Below are 22338 nucleotides of genomic sequence, written 5' to 3' on the forward strand. Positions count from 1 at the left end.
ATTAACACACAGATCTCACCTTAATGGCTTCATTGTCTAAAGCCTGCAGGACTTTGGCATTTATCTCTTCATTACCTGGATTAAAACCAAAAAGATGGGCTCAGAAAGAAGCTTCTAGCAAGAGAAGAGCAGATTTAATCCCCCCCCATCCCTTCCTCCTGTTACGCTCACCCAGGCGTGTGTTGATGAAGAGCCTTGGAACACTCTGAGGGTAATTGTCCTTCTTACCCTTGAAAATCTCACTGGCAATGACTTTTTGTTCCAGCTGCAAGGACAAAAGGAGATATTCTCCATAAAAAGATAGATTTCTCTTATAAAAGATGTTCCCTTTGCTTTCTTTAAGCACTTGCCATCTAGTTCTGACCTTCTGCATTAGACACAATGTTCCGTACATCCCAACAGTGCCCCTGTCTTTAGGCCAGAGAGTGGTGTTTTTTTCCCCTTCCCTCGTCTCAGAAGTCTTCCTGTCTCCTCTTGGAACCCACCTGGACCTGGCATCCAGGCTTGGGATTTTGGTAATGCCCACTGACAAAGCAGGAATGGCCTTATTGGCACCAAGGCATCTGTGAGAGCTCTGATGCCCGTTGCACAGTATGAAAAAGAGGTGAAAATGGAGGTAAAAGGTATTTCTGTGTGAGTCTGGGGAAAAGCAAGCATCCAGCACCGTCCCCAGCTCAGTCAGAGCCTGTGTTAATCCCATGTCCTTAATCACAGGCTCAGGCACTCACTGATCTATAGCGCTCTGCAGGCCTCCCCCAGCAGCAGGATGTAGGATGCACCAATGACAACTCTCACCATCGCCTCCCACCAGGTACCCATCAGTGGTTCCATGCTCACATCTCCCATCGTGTCCCTTCACTGAGCCTTTTGTTCGTATTAAACAATAAATCCCTCCCCTCTACCTTCCCTTGGCTCAGATGAACCAAAATCTCTGGCTCATTTTTACCCTTTTCAGCTATAACAGCAGCTCCCAGTGTGTTCGTGTGATGTCTCTGTTTGCAAAAGGACTACTTCTGTGTCTGCAGAGTTCTTAGTCTCTAGATGGTACAACCAGGATAATGCAGCTGGTCACACTCTTACCTTCCATGGGAAGAATACCGGAGCCTTTCAGTACAGACATTATATAGGGACATGGAGATACAGCACTGCTCCAATAACATGTGCTGGAACAGGTGTACAATGCTTTGTCTTTTATGCATATCTAGTCCATTAGGTTTTTGTCTTTAACCTAAAAACACCCCACAATGCGTCTGTGGAGCCATTAAATGAGCTCCTCCACCTCAGCCCTGCTGCAGGGAGTCCCCTTATAGTAGTTTCTCTGTCCCTCCCCTCCTGGGGACACCAGTGTAGGCTGTGAAATAACATCAAGTGACCTCGTACCTGCTGCTTCCACTCGGGGCTGATTCTCTTGCAGTAGGTCCAGACCATGTTCTGCATGCAGAGCTGGCGCAGGAGCTGGGAAGCCTGCGCAGGAAATCACACCATGAATGAAAGGAGCTTCAAACTGTTGACAAACCAACTCAAACCGCAGGGAGAGATGAGAAAACCTCAGAAACTGCATCACTGCATTCAAACAGCATTTACGTACTGAGAGTTCCTTCTAAAATTCAATACCAGGAAGCTTATTTCCCCCCTTTCTAAGAGGGTTTCCATTCAATGCTCTCCACCTGCGTTACACTGGAGAAGGAGCACCCAGATGCTCTCCTTACACTGCTGTGCCCTGCCTTGCATCCAGTGCCTGCAATTGAGCAATCAAGGGCCTTTCGTTGGGTAAACCAACCAGGACTTTCTGCAGCACCTTGTTTTGAGCAGATAAAAACCCAGCTGAGGGTTGGAACTGGATGAGCTTTAAGGTCCCTTTCAACCCAAACCAACCTGTGACTCTGATTCTCGAACGGTGCTGCCATAGCACTGCACTCCCAATCTGTCAATAACTCCAGCTCTAGTAACTACATCTTGTGCTGTAATTACATCTTGTGGTGATGTCTGGATTAACTCTACCAGTAGAGATGCTGAGGTAGAGATGCCGATGTAGATAAGCCGTGTGAAAGCCTGGCTCCTCCTTGCACTGCTAGTGGAGGGTCCCCTCACTTCACCACCACTGCCCCAGTGCCCTCCCATCCACCCTGTACCCACCTCACAGAGCGATGGAGGAGGAGTCGGCCAGGACTTGTCCAGAACGTTCTTTGGCAGGTTCCGTTTGAGGTTCATGAGGAAGGAGAAGCGGATGTAATCCAGGAAATACTCGTTCTCTGGGCACCGCGGGTGGTTCCGGTAAATGAAACCTTTGATGAACCTGAGGAAGCAGAACTGGTATCAGAACAGTGACCAAAATCAGGGCTATTTGGAACCTGCTTCTTGCCAGCCATGTTCTGGGCTTCATTTACAAGTCAGAACCTGTTTTAAAAGTACTTTGGGGACAAGCAAGTTTATTCCTATCACCTCACTGCTGAGACCCAAGTGCCCAGTTGAGGGCCTGGGTTATCCTTCACATACCTTCTGATAGTCTCCACTGCCCACTTCCTCTTGGCAGCTTTCCTGCGCCCCAGCGTTCCCCGCCACCAGGACTGGATGGCTATTGCTAAAAGTAATACAAACCAGCAGTTAAAAGCACTGGCAGATGGGAAGTACTGGGAGAACATGATTGAGTTTGCTTCTCCTGCTCAGTCCCCCACGTGGAATCACTGGGGACCACACCAACACCTTCCACTCTACTCCCAGCAAGGCTTTGGGGATGTTCCTTCTCGCACAGCAAACACAAACCACCTCTGACAGCAGCAGCCACCTCAAACCACGCAATTCCCAGCCCTGCCCTTGCCTTTCTCTCTCTTTTTCTCATACCTGAGTGTTTCATGTGCAAGAATTTCTTTCGACGGTAGAAACCCCTCCACGTGGCCTGCATCTTTGTGGCTGAAGTGGCAAGAAAAGGAGCAGTTGGGAATTGGGACCAAGCAAATTTTAGTCAAAAAAGGCTCAATCTTTTAAACAAAAAAGCAGAAAACCAACATCAGAACTCAGCCACCCACTGTCTGTGAAGCTGCTGCGGTGTGTGACTCACCCAGGCTCTGCTTCCTCACTTCCAGAGCATCTTCCGTTGCAAACAAAGTCTTGGGAAAGCGGATAAAAATCTTTGTTCTAGAAATAGAAATGCAGAATGATGTCTGACAAGCTGGAGGAGTTCACTTCCTGCCCTCAGCATCCCCCCTTTGGGCTCTCTAATCTCACCCCTTAGAGAAGCCCTATTTAAAAGCAATGACACGGACATCCAATGATTCATCACCTCAAACGAAGGAAAGGGCAGAACTCACCGTCCCATTTTGTACTCTTCCTGTTTGTAGCCCAGATGCTTCACCAGCACAGCCACCCCGTCGTGGGGCCGCCCGTCCCACGTGGGCCACGTTTCTGGACAAAGGGATTTGTACCTGGGAATCCAGAGCAGAAGGAACTTTAGGGAGAGAACAGGTCCAGTCCCTACAGGGAAAGGCCCTTTGCTGCACTGAGCATCTATGGGACCGAGAGCAAGGAGAGAGCAGCTCAAGGAGGTCCCACCTCTGCAGGAAGACTTCGTATTTCCTCCGATAGGCGAAGCCGGCTCTGCGCACGCGGAGGTTCTCCATCAGGCCCAAGTACTTCACCTGGTGTCGGATGAGAACTTCATCAAATCGGTCTTAAGAGAGCATGGAAAGAGAGAAACATGATCAGAACATAGCTGACCCTTCATCTGGAGATGGGGAATGGTCAGTTCTTATGTCCTGCACAATTATCTTTAACCTCTAACCCATCCTCACGCTGCAAGTCCCACATCCCGCTTTACTATACATTTATCTTTAGTTCCAAACCAAAGTTCTCCTTTAGGATGTTCTCTGCATGCAAGGAGGAAGATGGAGAATAAAGGTCATTAAAAGGAAGTTATAAAGGTTAATAATTACTCGCTCCACCCAAGAGCAGTGCTCCCACTGTGACTCCTGTGCCATCACCTCCCCACAGGCAGCTCTGGCACCAAGCCCAAACAACAGAATCCCACAGTTCTTTATCCTGTGCCTCCCTGCCTGGGACCTCGTGTCTATGTAAGAAGGGAGTCACCAGGGTCATACCAGCCTGTTTTGCATCGTTGGGTTTCATGCAGCGAATGTAGGAGGGTTCTTTGGACATCAGAATTTCCATGAGCTTGGAGAGGCTGTTTTTAAACTGAGTTGCTGCCTAGGAGAAAAGAAAGAAAACTCCATGAAGTGATAACTCAGAGCTAGTACTATGACCACAGAACACACCTCAGTCTGCCAGCTTTAAACAGAAGAGGGTTGCACCCAGATCCCTGTGTTAGGTAGGATATGTCTTAACAAGAGGGAATAGTCACACTTCCAGCCAGCTTTGTGTCCCTACCGTTTCAGGTCTCTTCTTGTCCGTCAGCTCTGTCCTGTCAAAACACTGGTTTATGATTGGATTCTCAGAGTTGCACATGGTCTGCAAAGAGAGACATTGTCAGAGAGAAAGCACAGAGAACTAGCAAAGAATCGTGGCACAAAACTGCTTGTCTGGGGGCTTTTTGGTTTGATTCTTCATAATAAAGTGAACTTTGGGCACCTCAATTTGTCTTTTCATAGGGGACATGCGTTCACCAGGTGGAGTCTAGAAGAACCCTTTCCCCTCAGGTGCCATCCCCTCATTTTAAACCCAGCTCCTCGTTGTGCCGAGTTGGAAACATCCTCCATCCACACTCACCTCTTTCAGGTTCCGAAAGAGAAGGTCATTGTTTTTATCCAGAAAACCTGGAGGACAAAAGAAACAGCTCAGGCTGCCACCCATGTTCCATAGGAACATCACAGGCAGGGCAGGAGCGGGAGGTGGGAAATTCATCTGGTTCAGCAAATGAGGTGTGGATGTAGTCAAGTTTTCTTTGCTCTACAGTGAAGCTGTTTGAATTCAAAGGGCAGGACGGGAGGAGGGTGAGAGGCAGCAGAGATGATGATGCACACACTGACCTGCAACGCTGTAGGTGACCTCTCCAGCATAGTGCAGGAGTCGGAACTCTTCCCGGCCCAGGGACTTGCGGGTCTTCTGGTCAGCAAGTTTGTGCCTGGGGAGGAAGCAAAGGGGCTTTAGGAGGAGCAAAACTCTGTTTCATGGGGGATCCTCCTCATAAGGCACTACAGCATCTGACCCAGAGTGGGACTGTGTGAACGTGGAAGGGAGCAGGGGATAAACCCCACTTGCTGATTTTCAAGGCCAAAAGGGAAGAGCTCTCAACCAGCAAATCATAAACATAAATCCATTTTCTGTCATTGTTATTTCCAAAGGGTGAACTTTCAGCTTCCTGGTGAGGTTGTGGGGTGGTTCTGTGTGCACATGAAACTAGAGGAGAGGCAGCAGGCAAGAGGGCAGAGAGATGCTGGCAGCAGGCTGGCGTACTCATGAAGGTGCAGAGATCCCACTCTGAGCATAAGCAGAGCATCCAGTAAGAATAAAAAGACATTTGGAGCTCCAAAACGGAAGCAAGCAATCTGAAAGGTGAAATATGGAATTGTGGCAGGAAGAGGTAAGTCAGTAACCAGACTTTTGTTGTTCCTGCTTTAACCTGAAGCATACTCTTGAGAAGAGCGAGAGAGTTGTGTTGACAGCTTACTATTATCTTAACTCACAGTCAAGGCTCTTTGCAAAAGAGAACATCGTCTTTCACATGGGATCCAGTACACCTTGGATGGTTTTAAACACCAGGAGTTGTAATGTTATCTAGGAGTTAATAAAGCTCTGGGCTTTATTACTGGGATCCTGCCAGTGTAACTGTGCGACCACTCACGTGAGAAAATGAGGATGGTTCTTCACAGTTTCCTCCAGTTTCTCCAAGAAGGTTGTATCTGTGGCATCCCCAGGTCTCAGGCACTCTTCATCCTACAAACACACCCATTCCAGTGCCGAGTTCCTACTGTTCTCAGCAGAGCACCGTGGCACAATATGTCACTGTTCAGTGTACCCGTGCTCTCCCCACCTGCTCAAACAGCCCTTGTAGAAGATGAAACCATTATTTTCAGGGTTCTTGCCCCTGGTTTGCATTACACTGCCCCAGTTTTTTCACCCAAGAAGGTGTTGTCAACTCACCAGAATAGAAATGATGCCTTTGAACTTCTCCTCCACCAAATCACAGATTATTTTGTTATTGAAATACTGAACCGGTTCCCACTGCAAAGACAAGAAACCACATTTGGGTGAAAACTGTTCTGGCCTGGAAAAAATGAACATTTCAGAACATTTGGGCAGCACCTCACTAAAAGAATCTGTCAACTTGGAAACAAAGCTTTTTCACTCCTGAATTTGCCTTCCTAAGATTCCCTTTAGAAAGCATCTTTTTGAAGCAAAGACTGCAATGGCATTACACACTTTTAGCTGTATCACACAAAGTACTTCAGAAAGAAAGGAAAAAGGGAAGCTCTTTAAGTCATCTACTTTAGAGACCACGATAAATCAGCAGCTCCTTTTCTAACCTGAGCTCTGGCCTGCAGGAGATGCTACAAAGGAGAAAGTGGAAGTGATGATAGTGGCTCTTACCGCTATGCCTTCTGACTCGTACTCCTCTTGTTCTGACTTTAATGTGAGCTCTATGAAGAGCTGCTGCAATTTTTCATTACAATAATTAATACAAAACTGCTCAAAGCTGCAAACAGAAATCAGAGAAATAATCACTAACACTGTTCCACAAGTAAAAGAAGCTCTCATCAGTGGGCAGCAGCATGAATCTCTCAGTGTAAATCAAGAGAAATAGAAGAAAATTGGGGAAATGTTTATTTATTAACTATAAATTAGATCTTAGGCAGAAGCTCTTCCCTGGGAGGGTGCTGAGGCGCTGGCACAGGGTGCCCAGAGAAGCTGTGGCTGCCCCATCCCTGGCAGTGTTCAAGGCCAGGTTGGACACAGGGGCTTGGAGCAAGCTGCTCTAGTGGAAGGGGTCCCTGCCCATAGCAGGGGTTGGAGCTGGAGGAGCTTTAAGGTTCCTTCCAACCCAAACCACTCTGGAATTCCATGATTAATTACTCTGTGTGAGACCAAACCCAGATGGCCTCAGAGACAGCTCATTTCACAACGGAGAGAAACACCACAATGAATGAAGTCACCAGAATTTACTCAAAACTCAAGTTATATAGATTGAAACAAACCTGTTGTGCTGGAAAACCTCAAATCCATAGATATCGAGCAACCCTAGAACTGTTGTGCTTCTCCAGCCTGGAAACTTTCCTTCCTGCAACAGGGTAAAAGATATATGTTGCTATGTACTAACAGCTATGATCCATCACTGGATCTTACCCACTTAGTTACAGAATTTACTCCTCACCCTCCTCTTAATGGAAGACAGATTAGTTTAGAAACCTTTGTAGAGTTTGTAATTTCTTTGCCTTGCAGCTAAAAGATGTAGAATTTCCTTTCACATCTGGTTGGATACCAGCAAACAAAAGGTTCATTTACCTCATATGCCAGAGACTTGTTAACCTTGTTCACCAGCCAGGAGAAAGTGCGTCCGTATATTGCCTTGGCAAGAGCATCCCTTGCGTAGGCTGCCTGCTCCAGGTTCAGGGGGCTGATGAGCTGTGTGCAGGAGGAGACAAAAGCCACTCAACAGCCATCCCCCTGAGGGACTGAGTTTCCCCTAGTTCACTCCACAGCACCCTGTCCAGGCTCAGCTCCCATCACTGTCACCATCAACTTGTGGGATCCTGCACTGACAACCTCCTTCGACAAGGGAGGAGTGACACATTCAGTTCTGGTAAGAGCTGATGGTGTATCATTGGTTCATTTAATTCCATGTGCCTCCCAGATCCCCAGATCATGTTCTTACCTCTTCCCCTTTGGCTATGATCTTCTTGTGGATCAATGCATCTCGAAGAACGGAGCCTTCAACTGCTAGAAGCTGCAAAGCAATGAAGTATTAAAGTCATTAATGAAGCAGTACATTCTATCTATTAGTAATAGTTTTAAGACACCAGAAAGCCTGATCCTAAAACCCCAGTGAAACAACCCTTTATTTCCCATTCACACTGCAAGACTTCTGCAGCATCAGTCTGTCCTGCTCACCAGCAGTGATACGACCTAGCACATAAACTGGCTTGATTGTTCTGGCACAAAGAACTGAGTAAGCAAAGCCACGAGGGTTCTTCTTTCTGTAGAACTCCTCTCTGGAGTAAGTCTACTGCTATCCCACGGCCTGAAGGTGAAAACCTCAAGTCAGCAGTGGATCACATATGGATAAGTTGTCAACTAAAGGGTTTTGATGTTAATATTTGCACTTCATTTAGGTCAAATAAACTTATGAAAACTTCCAAATCATATTCTAAATGGTATCAAGTTCTAAATGAGGAAACCTCCACAACTGATTTTCCTGCAACGCCTCTCTCCCTGGTGATACTCACCCTAGCCAGGTATTTGATCTGATTCTCTGTGGTGACCTGAGCATTTCCTTGCTCATCAGCAGCAAACTGCACATTCCCCAGATGCAGGACACTGGCCACAATACTCAGCAGATCCTGCAGAGCAACAGTGAGGAATCAGGATGATGACAAGAAGCCACAGTGGCAAAGGGCAGTGAGTGAGGTTTTGGTATTAGTAACCCTTTACAAGGAGATTTTGTGGTTTCTTTTCAGGGTTTTTTCAGAGGATACATTCCCTCTGAACACTGCAGAAATAAATCAAAGCTGAAAACATTCCCTATAGGTAGGAAAAGCAGCTCTGCTGTTTAACATGTCTTACCTCCACCTCATTGTCCTTGAAGCTTATAATGGACAGAGCTCTTCGCACGATCTTCCAATCGTTTTTATCATTTATGGAACTGACCCTTGCACAGTGACCCTAAAAAGACACAGTTTGATCTAAGTAAGTTATTGTCAAAGATGCATTACTCATGTTCAATACGTTTCTTTTTATAGCAGTGTTATTTCTGAAGTGAGGGAAGGAAACTAGAAAGTCAACTGAGAGTATACTGATGCTGTAATAAAACAACATTGTAAGAGGTACTGGTTAACACACACCTTTACTAAGTAGTGATACTGTTGTGGGTTCTTCTCGAGGCCCAGTCTTCGCAGTAAGTCCTCTTCCCCTCCTTCTAGCAGCTGGTAGAAAATGTGGAAGTTCCTCTCTCCATGATTCTGGTGCACAACTCGGGATTTCTCCAGGAGGTAGTTCAAGATGTGGCCCCCGACAGGAGCTCCCTAAATCAAACCAGGTACATTGAATTAGCTCATGAACATAGAGGAAAACATTCCTGCCTCTTGGTGGGCTATTCAAAGACAAACAAGATGGGAAACAACAGCCTACAAAGAGAAAATAAGCTGTCATTTTGTATCACAGTGGCAATTTGAGTTCTGAAGTGTATGCAAAACGAGCTCTCAGGTGACAATAACATGCCATTATACAGGTCATGGCTACAGCACATGCTGAATAGGATCCTGTTTGTGTAGAATTCCTTCTCAGAAGGAATTTAACACAAAAAGCAGCAGAACTGTGAGTGTGGAGGGATTATGAACTGAGATGTTTAAATGACTGCAGCACGGTGAGCTACACAGTTCTTGCACTACGTTCATCCTCACAGTGTGGAGCAATTTGGATCAGAATGGAAGGAAACACTGTGCAAAGTTACACCTGACAAAGGTTATCTTCAGATCACAGCTGGGAACAGAGACCTGCTGTGATGAGGACCAGTTCTGAAGTGTAACACAGATATTAAGTTACCCTGTAATCAAACTGCACATCCATGTATTTCCCAAATCGGCTGGAGTTGTCATTCCGAAGGGTTTTTGCATTTCCAAAGGCCTGAAATGACAACAATTCAGAGAAAAAGGAGTAAGCATCAAGTGAAATTATTTATAAACACTTTGGTGAAGCTGCCAGTTGCTTATTTACAGCCATTAAAGCCTCGGGTTTTCCCTTCTGCAAGAGCAACCAAGAAGGAAACAGATTGCAACCCAAATTCCAACGCTGTTCATTATACCCAGTGCAAGCACTGCAGATGGAATATCCCTCTGAAAACATTCCCATCACCCCAGCAAGCTTATTTTAATGCCAGTTCGCTGCTGACAACATATGTCATGTCTGACAGCCTTTTCAAAGCTTCCTCTTCGATGACAGCTATTTGCTTTCAGTCACCCACAGCTCTGCTCCCAGTAGGCAATGCCCTAATGGGCTGGGGCTGTTCCCTCTCACAGGGAGCACCTTTCCCAGTGCATGCAGCACACAGTTGATACAGAGCTGAAATATCAAAGGGAACTACAAAGACAGCTCAGGACTGGACACTAGAGGACACCACAGCACTGGGAAATACACCCACAGATGCTTGTATCAGAGGGCAGCTGCCCGCAGCCCATGTGTCCACTTGTGGCTTTACAAACTCTTCCTACGCCAAATGCTTCTATCCCAGCAGCCCAGCTATTCCAGAATTGCTCCTGGTGGACTGGAAAGGGTGAGCTCAGCTGCAACGGCCCTGCCTTTGGCTCGGAAGCACAGTGGGATTCCCCTGCGTGTCGTGTGAACTATCCTGCCCACATACCATGAACCAGTGTTCCCAGGATACGCTATCCCACCATCCCACTATCCTGTGTGCACTGACAGCTCGGTCCTGCCCAGAGGAGTCCATCTGCCCCCACTTCCTCTGCTGGAAAATGTGAGTGCTGCTGGTGTGACTCAGTGACTCCAGGTCAAGCTTCCAGCCTTACCTCCAGGACAGGGTTGGATTGTAACAGTCGGTCCTTCACGGTTTCCACCTGCTGACTGGCCGGGCAGGTCACGGCGTAGTACTGCAGGATCTTCTTGGTGGCCTCGGTCTTGCCAGCCCCGCTCTCCCCAGAGATCAGGATGCACTGATCCTTCCTCTCCGTGCGCAGGGAGCGATAGGAATTGTCTGCGATAGCGTAGCTGAGGGACAAGGATGACCAGGGGTTAGGGTGTTCCTGTGAGTGAAGGGCAGAGACTCCTCAGCTAAGGCCAATCCGCAGAGGGAACTCCTAGTAGAGGCATACTCCTAGCAGTATGTGTTCATGGGCTGCGTGCTGGGGATGACATCTCTATGCACATCCTAACCACCGAGCCGAGTTTCTGCAGGGTCATAGCCCAAATCTATCAAATTCCTTTAAAAACTGTTCTTTTTGACTCTGACAACAGAAGTCCCTGTGGAAGATGACTAAAGCATGGAATCCCAGACTGGTTTGTGTTGGAAGGGACCTTAAAGCTCAGCCAGCTCCAACCCCTGCCACGGGCAGGGACCCCTTCCACTAGAGCAGCTTGCTCCAAGCCCCTGTGTCCAACCTGGCCTTGAACACTGCCAGGGATGGGGCAGCCACAGCTTCTCTGGGCACCCTGTGCCAGCGCCTCAGCACCCTCACAGGGAAGAGCTTCTGCCTAAGAGCTCATCTCAGTCTCCCCTCTGGCAGGTTAAAGCCATTCCCCTTGTCCCAAGCCCCTCTCCAGATTAATGGTGCAGATAATGGTGCAGGCAGAGTTCCTTTTCTAAGTATACAGGATCTCTCAGCATTGGTCCTGCAGGACAAAAAAGTTTTACATTCAGGAAACATCTTGTTTCCCATCAATCTTTAATCCATCTTATATTTGAAGTGATGACACACTCGGAAGGTCACACCTGCACTTTCCTATCTGGGTGGCTCCAGAACAGCCCAACCTCTCTCAGCTCCTCTGGGATGGCAGGAAGAATTGGATGAGCCAACACAGACTAAGCAGCATCCTGGAGGCTACACAAACTATCACCAACTCTGGCCAAATACTACCCAAAATACTGGATACTTCCTCCTGCCTGTACCCAGGCAGGTTTATTGCTGCTGGCCCTGGACCCAGCTTCTTCCTTTGCTCCTTTTTCTTTCACTTCTCTTTTCCTCCCCATGCAGACAGGATCTTCTATCAAGCACCACACACACTCTTCCAACACCAGAAAGCAGGAAGATGAATCTGGCAATGGTGGCAGCTGCTTACAGAGGGAAAAGACCAGATAGGTGCGATGGAAGAAGTTAAAAGAGGAGCATCAGCCCTTCAGCATGCACTCATAAGACTACCACACCAATATTTTCAGCTGGTGATCAAGCAGATATCCTGCTTCATGCACTTCACAACCCTTTTCTTTAACTCTCATGCTGTGAAATTAATTAGAAATAATCACTCCAAAATAACTGCCATGGCCTTCTCAAGTCTATTAATACTTGGTGCTAAGGCAACACCAACGAGCTACCTAGCAACACAACTGCACACTCACCCCACCGAATTCAGCAAGTCCTTCTCTTCCTATCCAAGTTCTGTCTCCAGGGTGTGTTGAAAACAGTTGAATACATGTAAATCTAATTAAAGAACTGCCTCTACACTGCACTGGGGGTTTCACAGCACTGGAAGGGAGCAGTCCTGCATACAGAACCCTTTTACTTAAAGATGCTTATGGCCTATTCCCAGTTCCCATCTCTGGCAGTTTTCATCAATCCATTAAAAAACATTAAAGACACTGGCACAGGGTGCCCAGAGAAGCTGTGGCTGCCCCATCCCTGGCAGTGTTCAAGGCCAGGTTGGACACAGGGGCTTGGAGCAAGCTGCTCTAGTGGAAGGTGTCCCTGCCCATGGCAGGGGGTTGGAGCTGGATGAACGAGCCAGGTTAAATCATCCCCCGTACAGGTCCACACAAAAAGCCTGAAACACCATAAAAATCCCGAAACACCATAAAAATCCCATTTTTATCCTAACAAACACAACTTCAAGTGCTCAGACTTTCCCAAGTGATGGTGTTTCTCCCCCTCTCTGGGCTTGCAGCGCATTCTCTTTTGCTTACTCTCTTGGGCTATGTGCCAATAATAAGAAACAACTCAAACAGTTTGCTCAAAAATAACATCATTTACTCTTCCAAGACGTCTTTAAAGAAAAAAAAAACCCCACACACCACACAAAAAAAACCCTCCAAGAGGTACTCAGAATTTGGTCCTGAAAAAACCCCCCAATTTGGAGCCGAATGTCCTCAGCTCTCGTCATCCTCTTTCAGTCAGACAACAGAAAAGTCAAATGCTTTCAAAAATAACTCTAAACCTCAAAGTTGTTTTTTTTTTTCTAAATGGGAAATTGGGAATGCTCAGCAGGCCAGACCATGTAAATAAATACATTCCATGTTCCAACAGGCTAGTTGGAACAGATGGTAGCGTAGCAACCAGGGAAATACCAGATAAATAGTGGTCAGGCAGTAAGAGCCAAGGTAGGAAAGAAAGCACCACACTCAGAGACACACTCCTTTGCCCTGTGCTGAAGGAGCAGTGTAGAGGGAAACACAAACCCCAAGTAACCCTGGAACAATGAACTCCTGTCCTGCCAGGACTGGGTAAGCAGCTCTGTTCTTCCAGCCAGGAAGGAACCAACTCCCTTTCCAAATACTGCTCTTGCAAAGGCAACTCATCCTCTTTGGAGAGAGGAACAGGAATAGAAAGAGCCGTACACCACACCCTCTGGAGGAGCCTTTCTATCCCTTTAGCTCTTTAGTGCTGCATGTGGGACAAGGAACAGTCCTCTGTGCTTGTTTTCACATGTCATTCCTGCACACGCCTGCGTGGGAGCAGCACAAGAGCAACTGTTTACCCACAGGCCACTCACAGGTGAGGGGAAACTTCATAGAAGCTGACGCCACGGTATCGCTCCATGTTCTGTTTGCTGTAGATTTCCAGTTCCTTGTATGGATTAACAGACACCAGAACTGAGCCAATGTACGTCTGGAAAAGAGAACGTGAAAAGAGAGGTTACAGAAGGTCTGGCTGCAGATGCTCCAAGAGTCCAGACTGCTCTGAGAGCTGGGTGTTGTTGACAAGGGCTGCCTGCCCCAGTGTGCTGGGGATGCTGCTGAGGGCCTCCAAAGAGGCCAAAGGTGCTGAAGAAGCGACCTCTTAGCACAGTGAGAATGACACTGCAGGAGTTACACTTGCCATGTTATCCTTGCTGGATAAACAGCACCTGCAAATGGTTTTATTGCTTCTAACAAGCAGGAATAGTGCATTATTTCTGATATATTGTTCAGGATCGAGTTCAAGCCTAGGGTTGCTGAAAGCCCACCACAAAGTGAATTTACGAAATGGAAGAATGTGGTGTGAGTTGGATTTTCAGTGCTGTAAATGCCAGCAGACCTCAGCTAGAGCACTGCAGCGAGTCCCTACATCTGTTAATGTGGCAGGAGCCCACACTACTTCTGAAACAAGCAGCCATAGTCTGTTAAAGCCGATACCACCACCTCCAAATCCAACTGCAGAGCAAAGCTACGGCACATCGCCTGCAGCAGCCACCCCAGTGCTGGTGACCGAGGAACACCGGTGTCTGTCACTCTGCTACTCACATAGATCAAGTTCTCCTTGAAGCGCTTCCGCAGGTTCTCAATGAATGCTGCTTCACTGGTGAAGTTCTCGAGCAGGACAAAGTCCTGGACGCCCACCCGGTCACGGGCGGTCAGAGCACTCTCCATGGTCAGCCGAATGCCGTTGGCCCCCGCTCCCTGCAAGCAAAGCAGAGCAAGGTTGGGATATCCCATGGTTTTACTACCTGCAGGTCACCGAGTCCACAAGAGCCATTAACCACAATTACCCATGGACAACCTATGAACAGGAGAGGAAGTCAGAACAACCCCACTACTACTCCATGCTGAGCTACTACATGGTGAAAATGTTGGTCACCATATACTAACACTTCATCAACTGGTTTCCCCTAATTGCTTTGGTGGAAAAGTTCTTGCTGAATTTCTAATTCAGTCTAACTTTCAAGCAATCATTTCATAAGGAGAATAAAGCTTGGATTTCCCTTAGCAGGAGTGGGACTGAGATGTGTTCTCTCCGCTTTTCTCTCTCACTTCATAACGGGAAGTCGTTTTGAGGTGAGGAATCTTTCATGACTAATGGTGATTCATCTCATGAGCAAACAGCTTCACGCTGCTGACCAACTTAACAGCTTTAGCAAAACACCCAATGGGAAAACTCAGAACTAACGAGAAGTGGGCACTTCTGCATCCCATGCCACTGAATCTAGGCTGTGACACTAACATCTATCCCATGCATCAAGCAGCTTCTCCCCCCTGACCCTCTTTTTGAGGGTTTTTGACACGACATGGTTCAGATACAACCATCTCTGCACGACACAGGTCTGCTGACTTCTTACTCCACTCAGCCTTAGGTACTAAAACAGGGAGAGGAAATGTGCACCAAGTGACTCAGTCGCTGCTTGCAGGGAAAACTTCTACACAGCAGACAGATGATGTACAGGGCACAGAAGGGACGCTCCAGAAATCAGAGACAGGAGATCCAACACAGTAAACCATTTGCCTCACATCTGTGCTGAAGGATCTGCATTTCCTTATCACATCCTTAAATCCCTCTTACTTTGCAAACTCCTCGCAGCAATCACCCTTCTCCTAAATCATTTCCCTACAGCACTAATGCGTTTCAGAGAATCTATTATTACACTCTGGGATGTTGCCATTGCTGGCACAAACACCACTGGTGCCTGCTCCTCACAGGCTAACAGCAATACCCAGGCAGTGGTGTTGCAAACCAGGAATGCCAGACCCCTACTGCAGCACTGTCATCCAGCCCCCACACCCTGCACAGTGATGGAGATGTTTTTGCTGACTCACGTTGTCAGGTAGCTCCTTTCTGCTCCTTCTCAAGATATAATAGTGGTCAGAGCACGGGGGCTGATGGCGTGCAGGAAACAAGAAATGAAAACAACCTTGGTCAGAAGAAAATTTACCCTCAGTTTTGTTAAGTAGTAATAAAGGTAAGACCCAGGCAAGTATAAATTTGGGCCTGAACCAGTGCAAATTCCCTCAATCTGCAGCTGTTTAGACTTACCAACCACTCACAAATGCAGTTTTACCTGCTCCTTTAAGTTGTAATTGTCTTTCTTCCCAAAGCCCTGGACATAAGTGATTGTGTGAAACTAGCAGCTTTCAGGAAGACAAATCAGTTCCTCCTGGAACTCGCAAACAGAGACCCACTCTAATGGCTCAAGCATCACAAAGAAACATTTTCATTTCCCTTCTTATTTTTTCCGAGGAGTCTCCTGGATTTCGAAGCTTTGAAAGATGCCGTTTGGGAGGAATTCTGCACATACTGTCACTAAGTAATCTTCCTAAAACCACCCAAACTTTCCAAGCCAATTCCTCCACACCTTCAGCAAAGCGCTTTGTTGTCTCCTTCAACCCTCTTTGCCAAGGCGAAGAGGAAAGGGGGAAGCCCTGGCGAAAGGAAGGTGGTGACATAAAGGACAACACTGGCAAAAGAAATAGAGAACAATCCCATACAAATAAGCTCTGCCTAGAGCAGTGCAGTCCTGAAGCAGATTTTGGGCAAAGATAATGGCAACAAAGGAAAAACCAGAAGAAAATCACCAGTTTAAGTGGGCAGGGTCATGAATACCGAGGAGAAGCTTCCACCCTCACACACTTAATCCAAGTTTATATAATCCTGCAGACTTCCACAGAAAATGTCACTTAACAACTTCAGCAGCTCCTTCATCAGCCACTCCCTCAGCGCAGGACACACTGATCCCAGCGGCACACATCCAGCCTGAGGAAGGAGCAATCCATCCTACTCACAACACACAAAGTGCTTCCGCTGGGACAGGCAGTGAAAGGCTGAGGAGCTTTCAGTTTCTCCTCATTCAGCTCCAACCTCTCTTTGTGAGAACGACCTCATACCTGAAATCTGCAGGCCAAAACACCCCAAAAGCAAGCAACCTTTCAGCAGCAGCTAACTGTGACCCGGTTACGTAGTCAGGTTCTCCAGAAGATCATTTTAACCACAGTGTTGTACCCTCCCAAACCTAAATCCAATGCAAATATGAAGAGCAGTCATAAACCACAGCTGAGCAATATGTGCTTCTCCATGCCAGCATTTGCTCATTTGCCTTACTGCTTATGTCCAAGTCTGCCACCAACTTAAAACATCAGTGTTAACTATGTAATTGCCAGTGACTTCAACAGATGCAGGGTAAAAGGAGGTGAGAATAACCCTTTTTCTTGCAAAATGGGAACAGAACAGTAAGGAAGACACTGTTTAGCAAAAACTAATCACAATGATGACCGTATGTCCCTGCATATGATGAGTGTGACCGTAAGGCCCTGAATACATTACAATAACAGAAATGTGAAGTATCGGGTGCTAGCAGGCAGCCTTCAAATCTGGTGGCTGTAAATTAATGCTAGAAAACCCAGTCGGGGGGCTTAAATAAGTGAGTGGAGCTAATTAACCATTAAAGCAGTTTGCCCACGGACAGCACGGGCTCCCTCAGTGCCTCTGCAGTGGATGGATTTCTCTGTGCCAAACCGCCTCCGGGTGATGAACAGCTCATTTCCAACGTGCTCCTGCTCTGTGCTACGTGAGAAATCAGCTTGGGCAAGCCCTGTGATAGGGAGTGTGTATTCTGGGTAATGAGAATACAGGCTGTGAGGGTTTGATTAGATCCTTCCTTGTGAAAATCAGTTCTTCTTGAAGCTGCTAAGAGAGTTCAGTGCTAAATGAGCTGCTGTGACAGGGAGAAGACAGGCAAAAGGCCCATCCCACAGCCCTCTGTGCAGCTGCACCCTTTGGCTTCCACCAGCTCCAGTGCTTGTGCAATAAGCTATGCTGGAAACCTGACATGGATTAAAACTAGCTTGGGTTTGGGTTCTTTTATTAGTATTATTTTAATCCAGGCCACTTTCCCACACTGGTTCTACACATCCTCACTCGCAGCGGCTGACAGATGATGGTGGCACAAGATTGGGAACCACAGTGGAGACTGAGGAGGGAATGTTGCAGCAGCAGGGCCAGTTCCTGCTGGGTTTAAGTGCTGGTGAAACTACCACCAAAGAGGCAAGTTAGGTGTAGTCTAACAGCTCAGCATCACCAAACCACACACAGCCTTTGCTTCCCTGGCATGTGTTCATGCAAGCAATTACCTGTCTTGAATCAATGCAACTTGCTAAATCAGCTAAACAAAGCACAGGGGGAAAAAAAAGGAGGTGGTAATTTTCTATCAAGGTAGTGAGCTGAATCACCATAACCATGGGAACATGGAGTGTCAGACCCAGGGCAAGGAGGGAAGGGAATGCAGGTGCCCATTGACAGTAACAACCCATTAACTCTACCATGAGCAATTTGACCATGCCCATAGGAACCAAAAGGAGGAGCAGGCTAAGGATCCCAACCTTCCTAGGATACACCATGCTAACGCCACCCCAAAACAGGCTGCAAACAGGGCACTGCAAAAATCTGAGCAATCTCCAGCTGATCTTGGTGCCTTTCCCTCTCAAACTTGCTTAAAATCACAGCCCTTTACTAAAATCACATCCTGATGGTCACTCCTACTCGAGAGAGTACAACCTGCCACAGCATTTCTCATACCTACCCCAGGGCACAGCTCCCAGGGACTCATTCCCACACTATTTTAACCCACTTTTTTGCTTTTAATCACTTCTCCAGAGCCGTTAGCACAACAGTGGCTCATGGCCAGGGAAGGAAAAGCCATCGCTCCTGAATGGTGGGGCCCAAGCCAGTGCAGTTACCAAAGCGGCACCACTTCCACATGCCTTTCTCTTCCGTGTGATTAAGCTTTGGGAAAGACTTTTTGCTGGTGTAAACTGGTGCTGAATGCAGCCTGTAGAGCCAGGTTTAGCTTGGCTCAGGTTCCAGCTTTTCTTTGTATTCATCCAAGAGTCAACAAGACCAGAAAATACCCTGTCACAAATGAGAATACAAAAAGCACTCAAGATTATACCAGAGTCTCCTAAGGTGAACTGGTAAATCTCTGACATGCACTGTGAAGGTGTAAACCAGTAGTTCTCTTTTCAAACTATGCTAAAAGAGTATGAGAAAGACTTTCCCTTGCTTAAGACTTAAAGATCCAATCATGGGATGGTTTGGATTGGAAGGAACCTTAAAGCTCACCCAGTTCCAACCCCCTGCCATGGGCAGGGACACCTTCCACTAGAACAGGTCGCTCCAAGCCTCATGCAACCTTCCAGCCAGCAAGAGATGAGGAAGCATTCAGTAGCTCAGGCAACTCCCAGTCCTTCCTGGAGCATCCATGAGTGATGCTTGTGGAAACACCTGAAGCACTCCAAATGAATGGTCTTACATGGAGCAGGGAAGCACTGTAGTCATCTGATGTAGAAAGAAAAGTCTTATGACAAACATGATTTCTGCTTCAATGTCTGAAGATGTATGTTTGACTATTTTCCTCTGACAAGGAATTAAGCAGTATCCATCCAGCAGAGCAGGAGACTTGCACTAAAACCCCCTCAGGAAGTGGGTGCTGTATGGAAAGAGGCAGCATCTTTATCTTGGTATGGAGTGGAAGATGATTGATCTGTAGGCTCCAGAAATAGTTACAAAGCCGGGAACGGAAGAAGAGGCAAGAACCAAGCAGGAGTGGGAAGGGAAATTCAGATTAGATTCGGGAAGACAATGAGGAGTCTGAACCAAGAACGAACTTCTCGTGGGGAGGTGGCAGTGAAAACACATTTGTCTCGTGGATAGTCTGACATTCCTCACTGTCATGCCAAAGTTGCAGGAAGGAAAACAATGCCTCTGGTTTCTACTCCACTCTATAGCCTGAGAAAGGGTTTGGACGCAGCCTGGGCTAGACAGCAGGGCAGACAAAACTCAGCTCTTTTATCCAGGGCCTCAATTCCTGAGGTGCAGAATGGGAGAGCTCCTCATTTCCTTTTACATAGAGAAAGCAAGAATGAAAACAACTGAGGTGGACCACAATCAAGGGATCTTAGTCAAGCACTTGCTGCCTGCCAGCGAATCCCTGACAGGCTCAAGTGCAGCACTTGGGATCCTCCTCCTCCTTGCCACACTGAAAATGAGCTGCACTTTTTGGACTATGTTAGTCAACAGCAGGGTTGGAATAAGGGATCCCTGAGAGGCAGCTTGGGTCTCCCGTAAAACACCTCTCCGAACAGCCCCATGGATTTATTTGCAACTTCTGAAGCCACCTGAGCTCAGCCAATAATTTATACAACACAAATCCCATGTATTTAGCTTGTTTAGTTAAGAAAATGAAGTAACAAAAGCAAATGTTTCATTCTGGCTTTAATTCTGTAAGCTTTTTTGGAAGTTATTTCCCACAAGGTGTAAGCCTCTGGGAGAGGGGCTTTGGCCAAGGGCCTGCAGGGACAGGCCAAGGGGAATGGCTTTAACCTGCCAGAGGGGAGACTGAGATGAGCTCTTAGGCAGAAGCTCTTCCCTGTGAGGGTGCTGAGGCGCTGGCACAGGGTGCCCAGAGAAGCTGTGGCTGCCCCATCCCTGGCAGTGTTCAAGGCCAGGTTGGACACAGGGGCTTGGAGCAAGTGGAAGGTGTCCCTGCCCGTGGCAGGGGGGTGGAACTGGATGAGCTTTAAGGTCCCTTCCAACCCAAACCATTCCATGGTTCTATGATGACTCTATGAAGCTGTTCTGAGCAGACAACTCGGGTAAAATCAGAAGTGTCAGATCAAACAGGCTCAAAAGCAGGTAACAACTCTGATGACACAGACCAGTGGAGTTAAAGGAACAACTTGAACTTACAAACAAGTCACCATTTATAGCAGAACCACTTTTCTATTCCTGCTTCTTTTAGAGCAATACATGGCCAGCAATGGAATATGGGAGCCCATGCTCAGAGCCTGCTTCTTGGATACTTCCCTCCTGATCCTAAACCACATGTTGGAAGGATCTAACTACAGAATACACTATTCAAGAAATTATATTAAAGAGAAAGAAATGCTATTTCCTTGACTAATTCTTGTAAACTGTTTATTTTGAGGTCTTACGTGTTTTAAGTAGGGACAAACTGCAATACATTAAACCATGAAATAACCAGAAATACAGGGGAAGCAATCTCAGTCTGCTCTCACAAAGATTTCTTACATCACCACTAAGAAACTGCCTAGAAACTGAAGTTCTGCCTCCCTCACTTTCCAGGCTACAGAACCATTTCATCTCATGCATCATCACGCAAAGCACAGTGGGAAACGGGAGCAATGGATCACCCTGTGTGCATTACTTTAAGTATCTATCAAACACACAGGGGATAGAACTGGGAAAGCAAACGTTTCATCTTTTGAAAAGCAATAATGCAGGGTGCAGATGTTGTAGCAATTAATATGACTGTTAATATAGTAATCAATGATGCTTGACATTTGCAAATAGGAAGTATTTAGAATAGTAAGAATCCATCCAAGGAGCTCAAATGCAAATTACAATGGACCAGAAACCAAAGCAGGCCATGGAGATTCAATGGCAAGCAGGCAACATAATTTGTTTCCTGTTTATAATGGAATTACATCTTCTAGACTTTACTTTTTGGGGGGATAGAGAGGAAGTTAGGGAAAAAGAGAAGGAATCAGTAGTGAAAAAGAAAAGGGCATTGTAAGAACTGATTCAAAAGAGAGGCAAAGCATCTACCCCTTAGAGGGGCTGCTGATATTTCAATCAACAAGTTAAATATAAAATAGCAGTAAGAAAAATGAACCAGACAAACCAGGAACTCAACCAAGGCTGGAAAAGTAAATACACTGGATTTCTATATTTAGGGAGCTGACATTTTTGCTCCTGAACAGCTGACACAAGCTGGTGCTGCTTGAGAGATGCTGCTGATCACTTCTCATTGCAGTACTACCTGTGCCCCCAGGGTACAGGCCTGGGCATCCCTCAGTAGCTGCAGAAAACAAAGAGAGGGCATAAGAAGCAAAATCTCACATCATTGCCCTTCCAAGAAGTTTTGCCATTGACTGAGCTGGTGAGAGGAGCAGAAACCCAGACACCAGCCTACAGGTAAGAACTATGGGATGCACGTGCTCCCCCTGCCTCCCCACTCGCAGCAATGGGGTGCCCACTCTGCATCCTGGTTCACTGCTCTGGGATAATATTGTATTTCCCTCTAAATCCATGCATCCATCCATCTCACTTCCAACCAATACTGCAGGTTGCTCCTGCAGCACTCTGGCCTTCTATGGGGCACCTTCCCTGCTGGATTCCCCACGCCCCACTCAACCATTTCAGACCATGAAGTCTTTTCAGAGACAGTAAAACTTTCCCAGCACAGCAAGCACTCCAGAGCATTCCTGGGGCATGTGAAGGGCACTTCCACACCCATGTGTTCTCTTGGAGAATATCAAGCACCGCCCTGGACAACACCACTTAGCACACTCTCTCCATCACCAACCTTTCTGTCTCCTGCTGTAGGTGAGTTTGCTGGCTCCACCATCCTCTAAGGCAACAGAAACCCAAGCACAAACCTCTCAAGCACTGTCACCTCCACCTTTGCATGTGCTATCACATCTAAGCAGGTTCTCCAGAAGCTCTGCTCTTTCCTTCATCACCAAGA

General features: G+C 47.0%; 1 protein-coding gene across 6 annotated transcripts in view; it reads right to left on the reverse strand.

The window, feature by feature from the left end:
* The window catches only part of MYO1C (myosin IC), a 52525-nt gene that overhangs the window by 4004 nt on the left and 26183 nt on the right, over positions 1–22338 (reverse strand). For 5 of the 6 annotated variants that reach the window (XM_062615764.1, XM_062615766.1, XM_062615767.1 and 2 more), the window contains exons 2-27: positions 14330–14485; positions 13600–13715; positions 10689–10887; positions 9709–9789; positions 9009–9188; positions 8731–8829; positions 8394–8507; positions 7823–7894; positions 7453–7572; positions 7146–7228; positions 6541–6646; positions 6094–6174; positions 5795–5886; positions 4980–5074; positions 4720–4766; positions 4381–4461; positions 4095–4200; positions 3550–3667; positions 3309–3422; positions 3059–3135; positions 2842–2910; positions 2497–2581; positions 2137–2296; positions 1381–1464; positions 172–265; positions 20–75 (exon numbers count right to left, since the gene is read on the reverse strand). In XM_062615764.1, the coding sequence (XP_062471748.1) occupies positions 20–75; positions 172–265; positions 1381–1464; positions 2137–2296; positions 2497–2581; positions 2842–2910; positions 3059–3135; positions 3309–3422; positions 3550–3667; positions 4095–4200; positions 4381–4461; positions 4720–4766; positions 4980–5074; positions 5795–5886; positions 6094–6174; positions 6541–6646; positions 7146–7228; positions 7453–7572; positions 7823–7894; positions 8394–8507; positions 8731–8829; positions 9009–9188; positions 9709–9789; positions 10689–10887; positions 13600–13715; positions 14330–14485 (2685 nt within the window). Of the gene's footprint in view, positions 1–19; positions 76–171; positions 266–1380; positions 1465–2136; positions 2297–2496; positions 2582–2841; positions 2911–3058; positions 3136–3308; positions 3423–3549; positions 3668–4094; positions 4201–4380; positions 4462–4719; positions 4767–4979; positions 5075–5794; positions 5887–6093; positions 6175–6540; positions 6647–7145; positions 7229–7452; positions 7573–7822; positions 7895–8393; positions 8508–8730; positions 8830–9008; positions 9189–9708; positions 9790–10688; positions 10888–13599; positions 13716–14329; positions 14486–15616; positions 15638–22338 lie in introns of those variants that run through there. The other variant, XM_062615769.1, reaches the window with a different exon arrangement.

Source organism: Pezoporus occidentalis, unplaced genomic scaffold (assembly GCF_034315485.1).
Source record: "Pezoporus occidentalis ecotype Australia unplaced genomic scaffold, CSIRO_AGI_Poc_V1 ctg183, whole genome shotgun sequence".
NCBI classification, from domain to species: domain Eukaryota; kingdom Metazoa; phylum Chordata; class Aves; order Psittaciformes; family Psittacidae; genus Pezoporus; species Pezoporus occidentalis.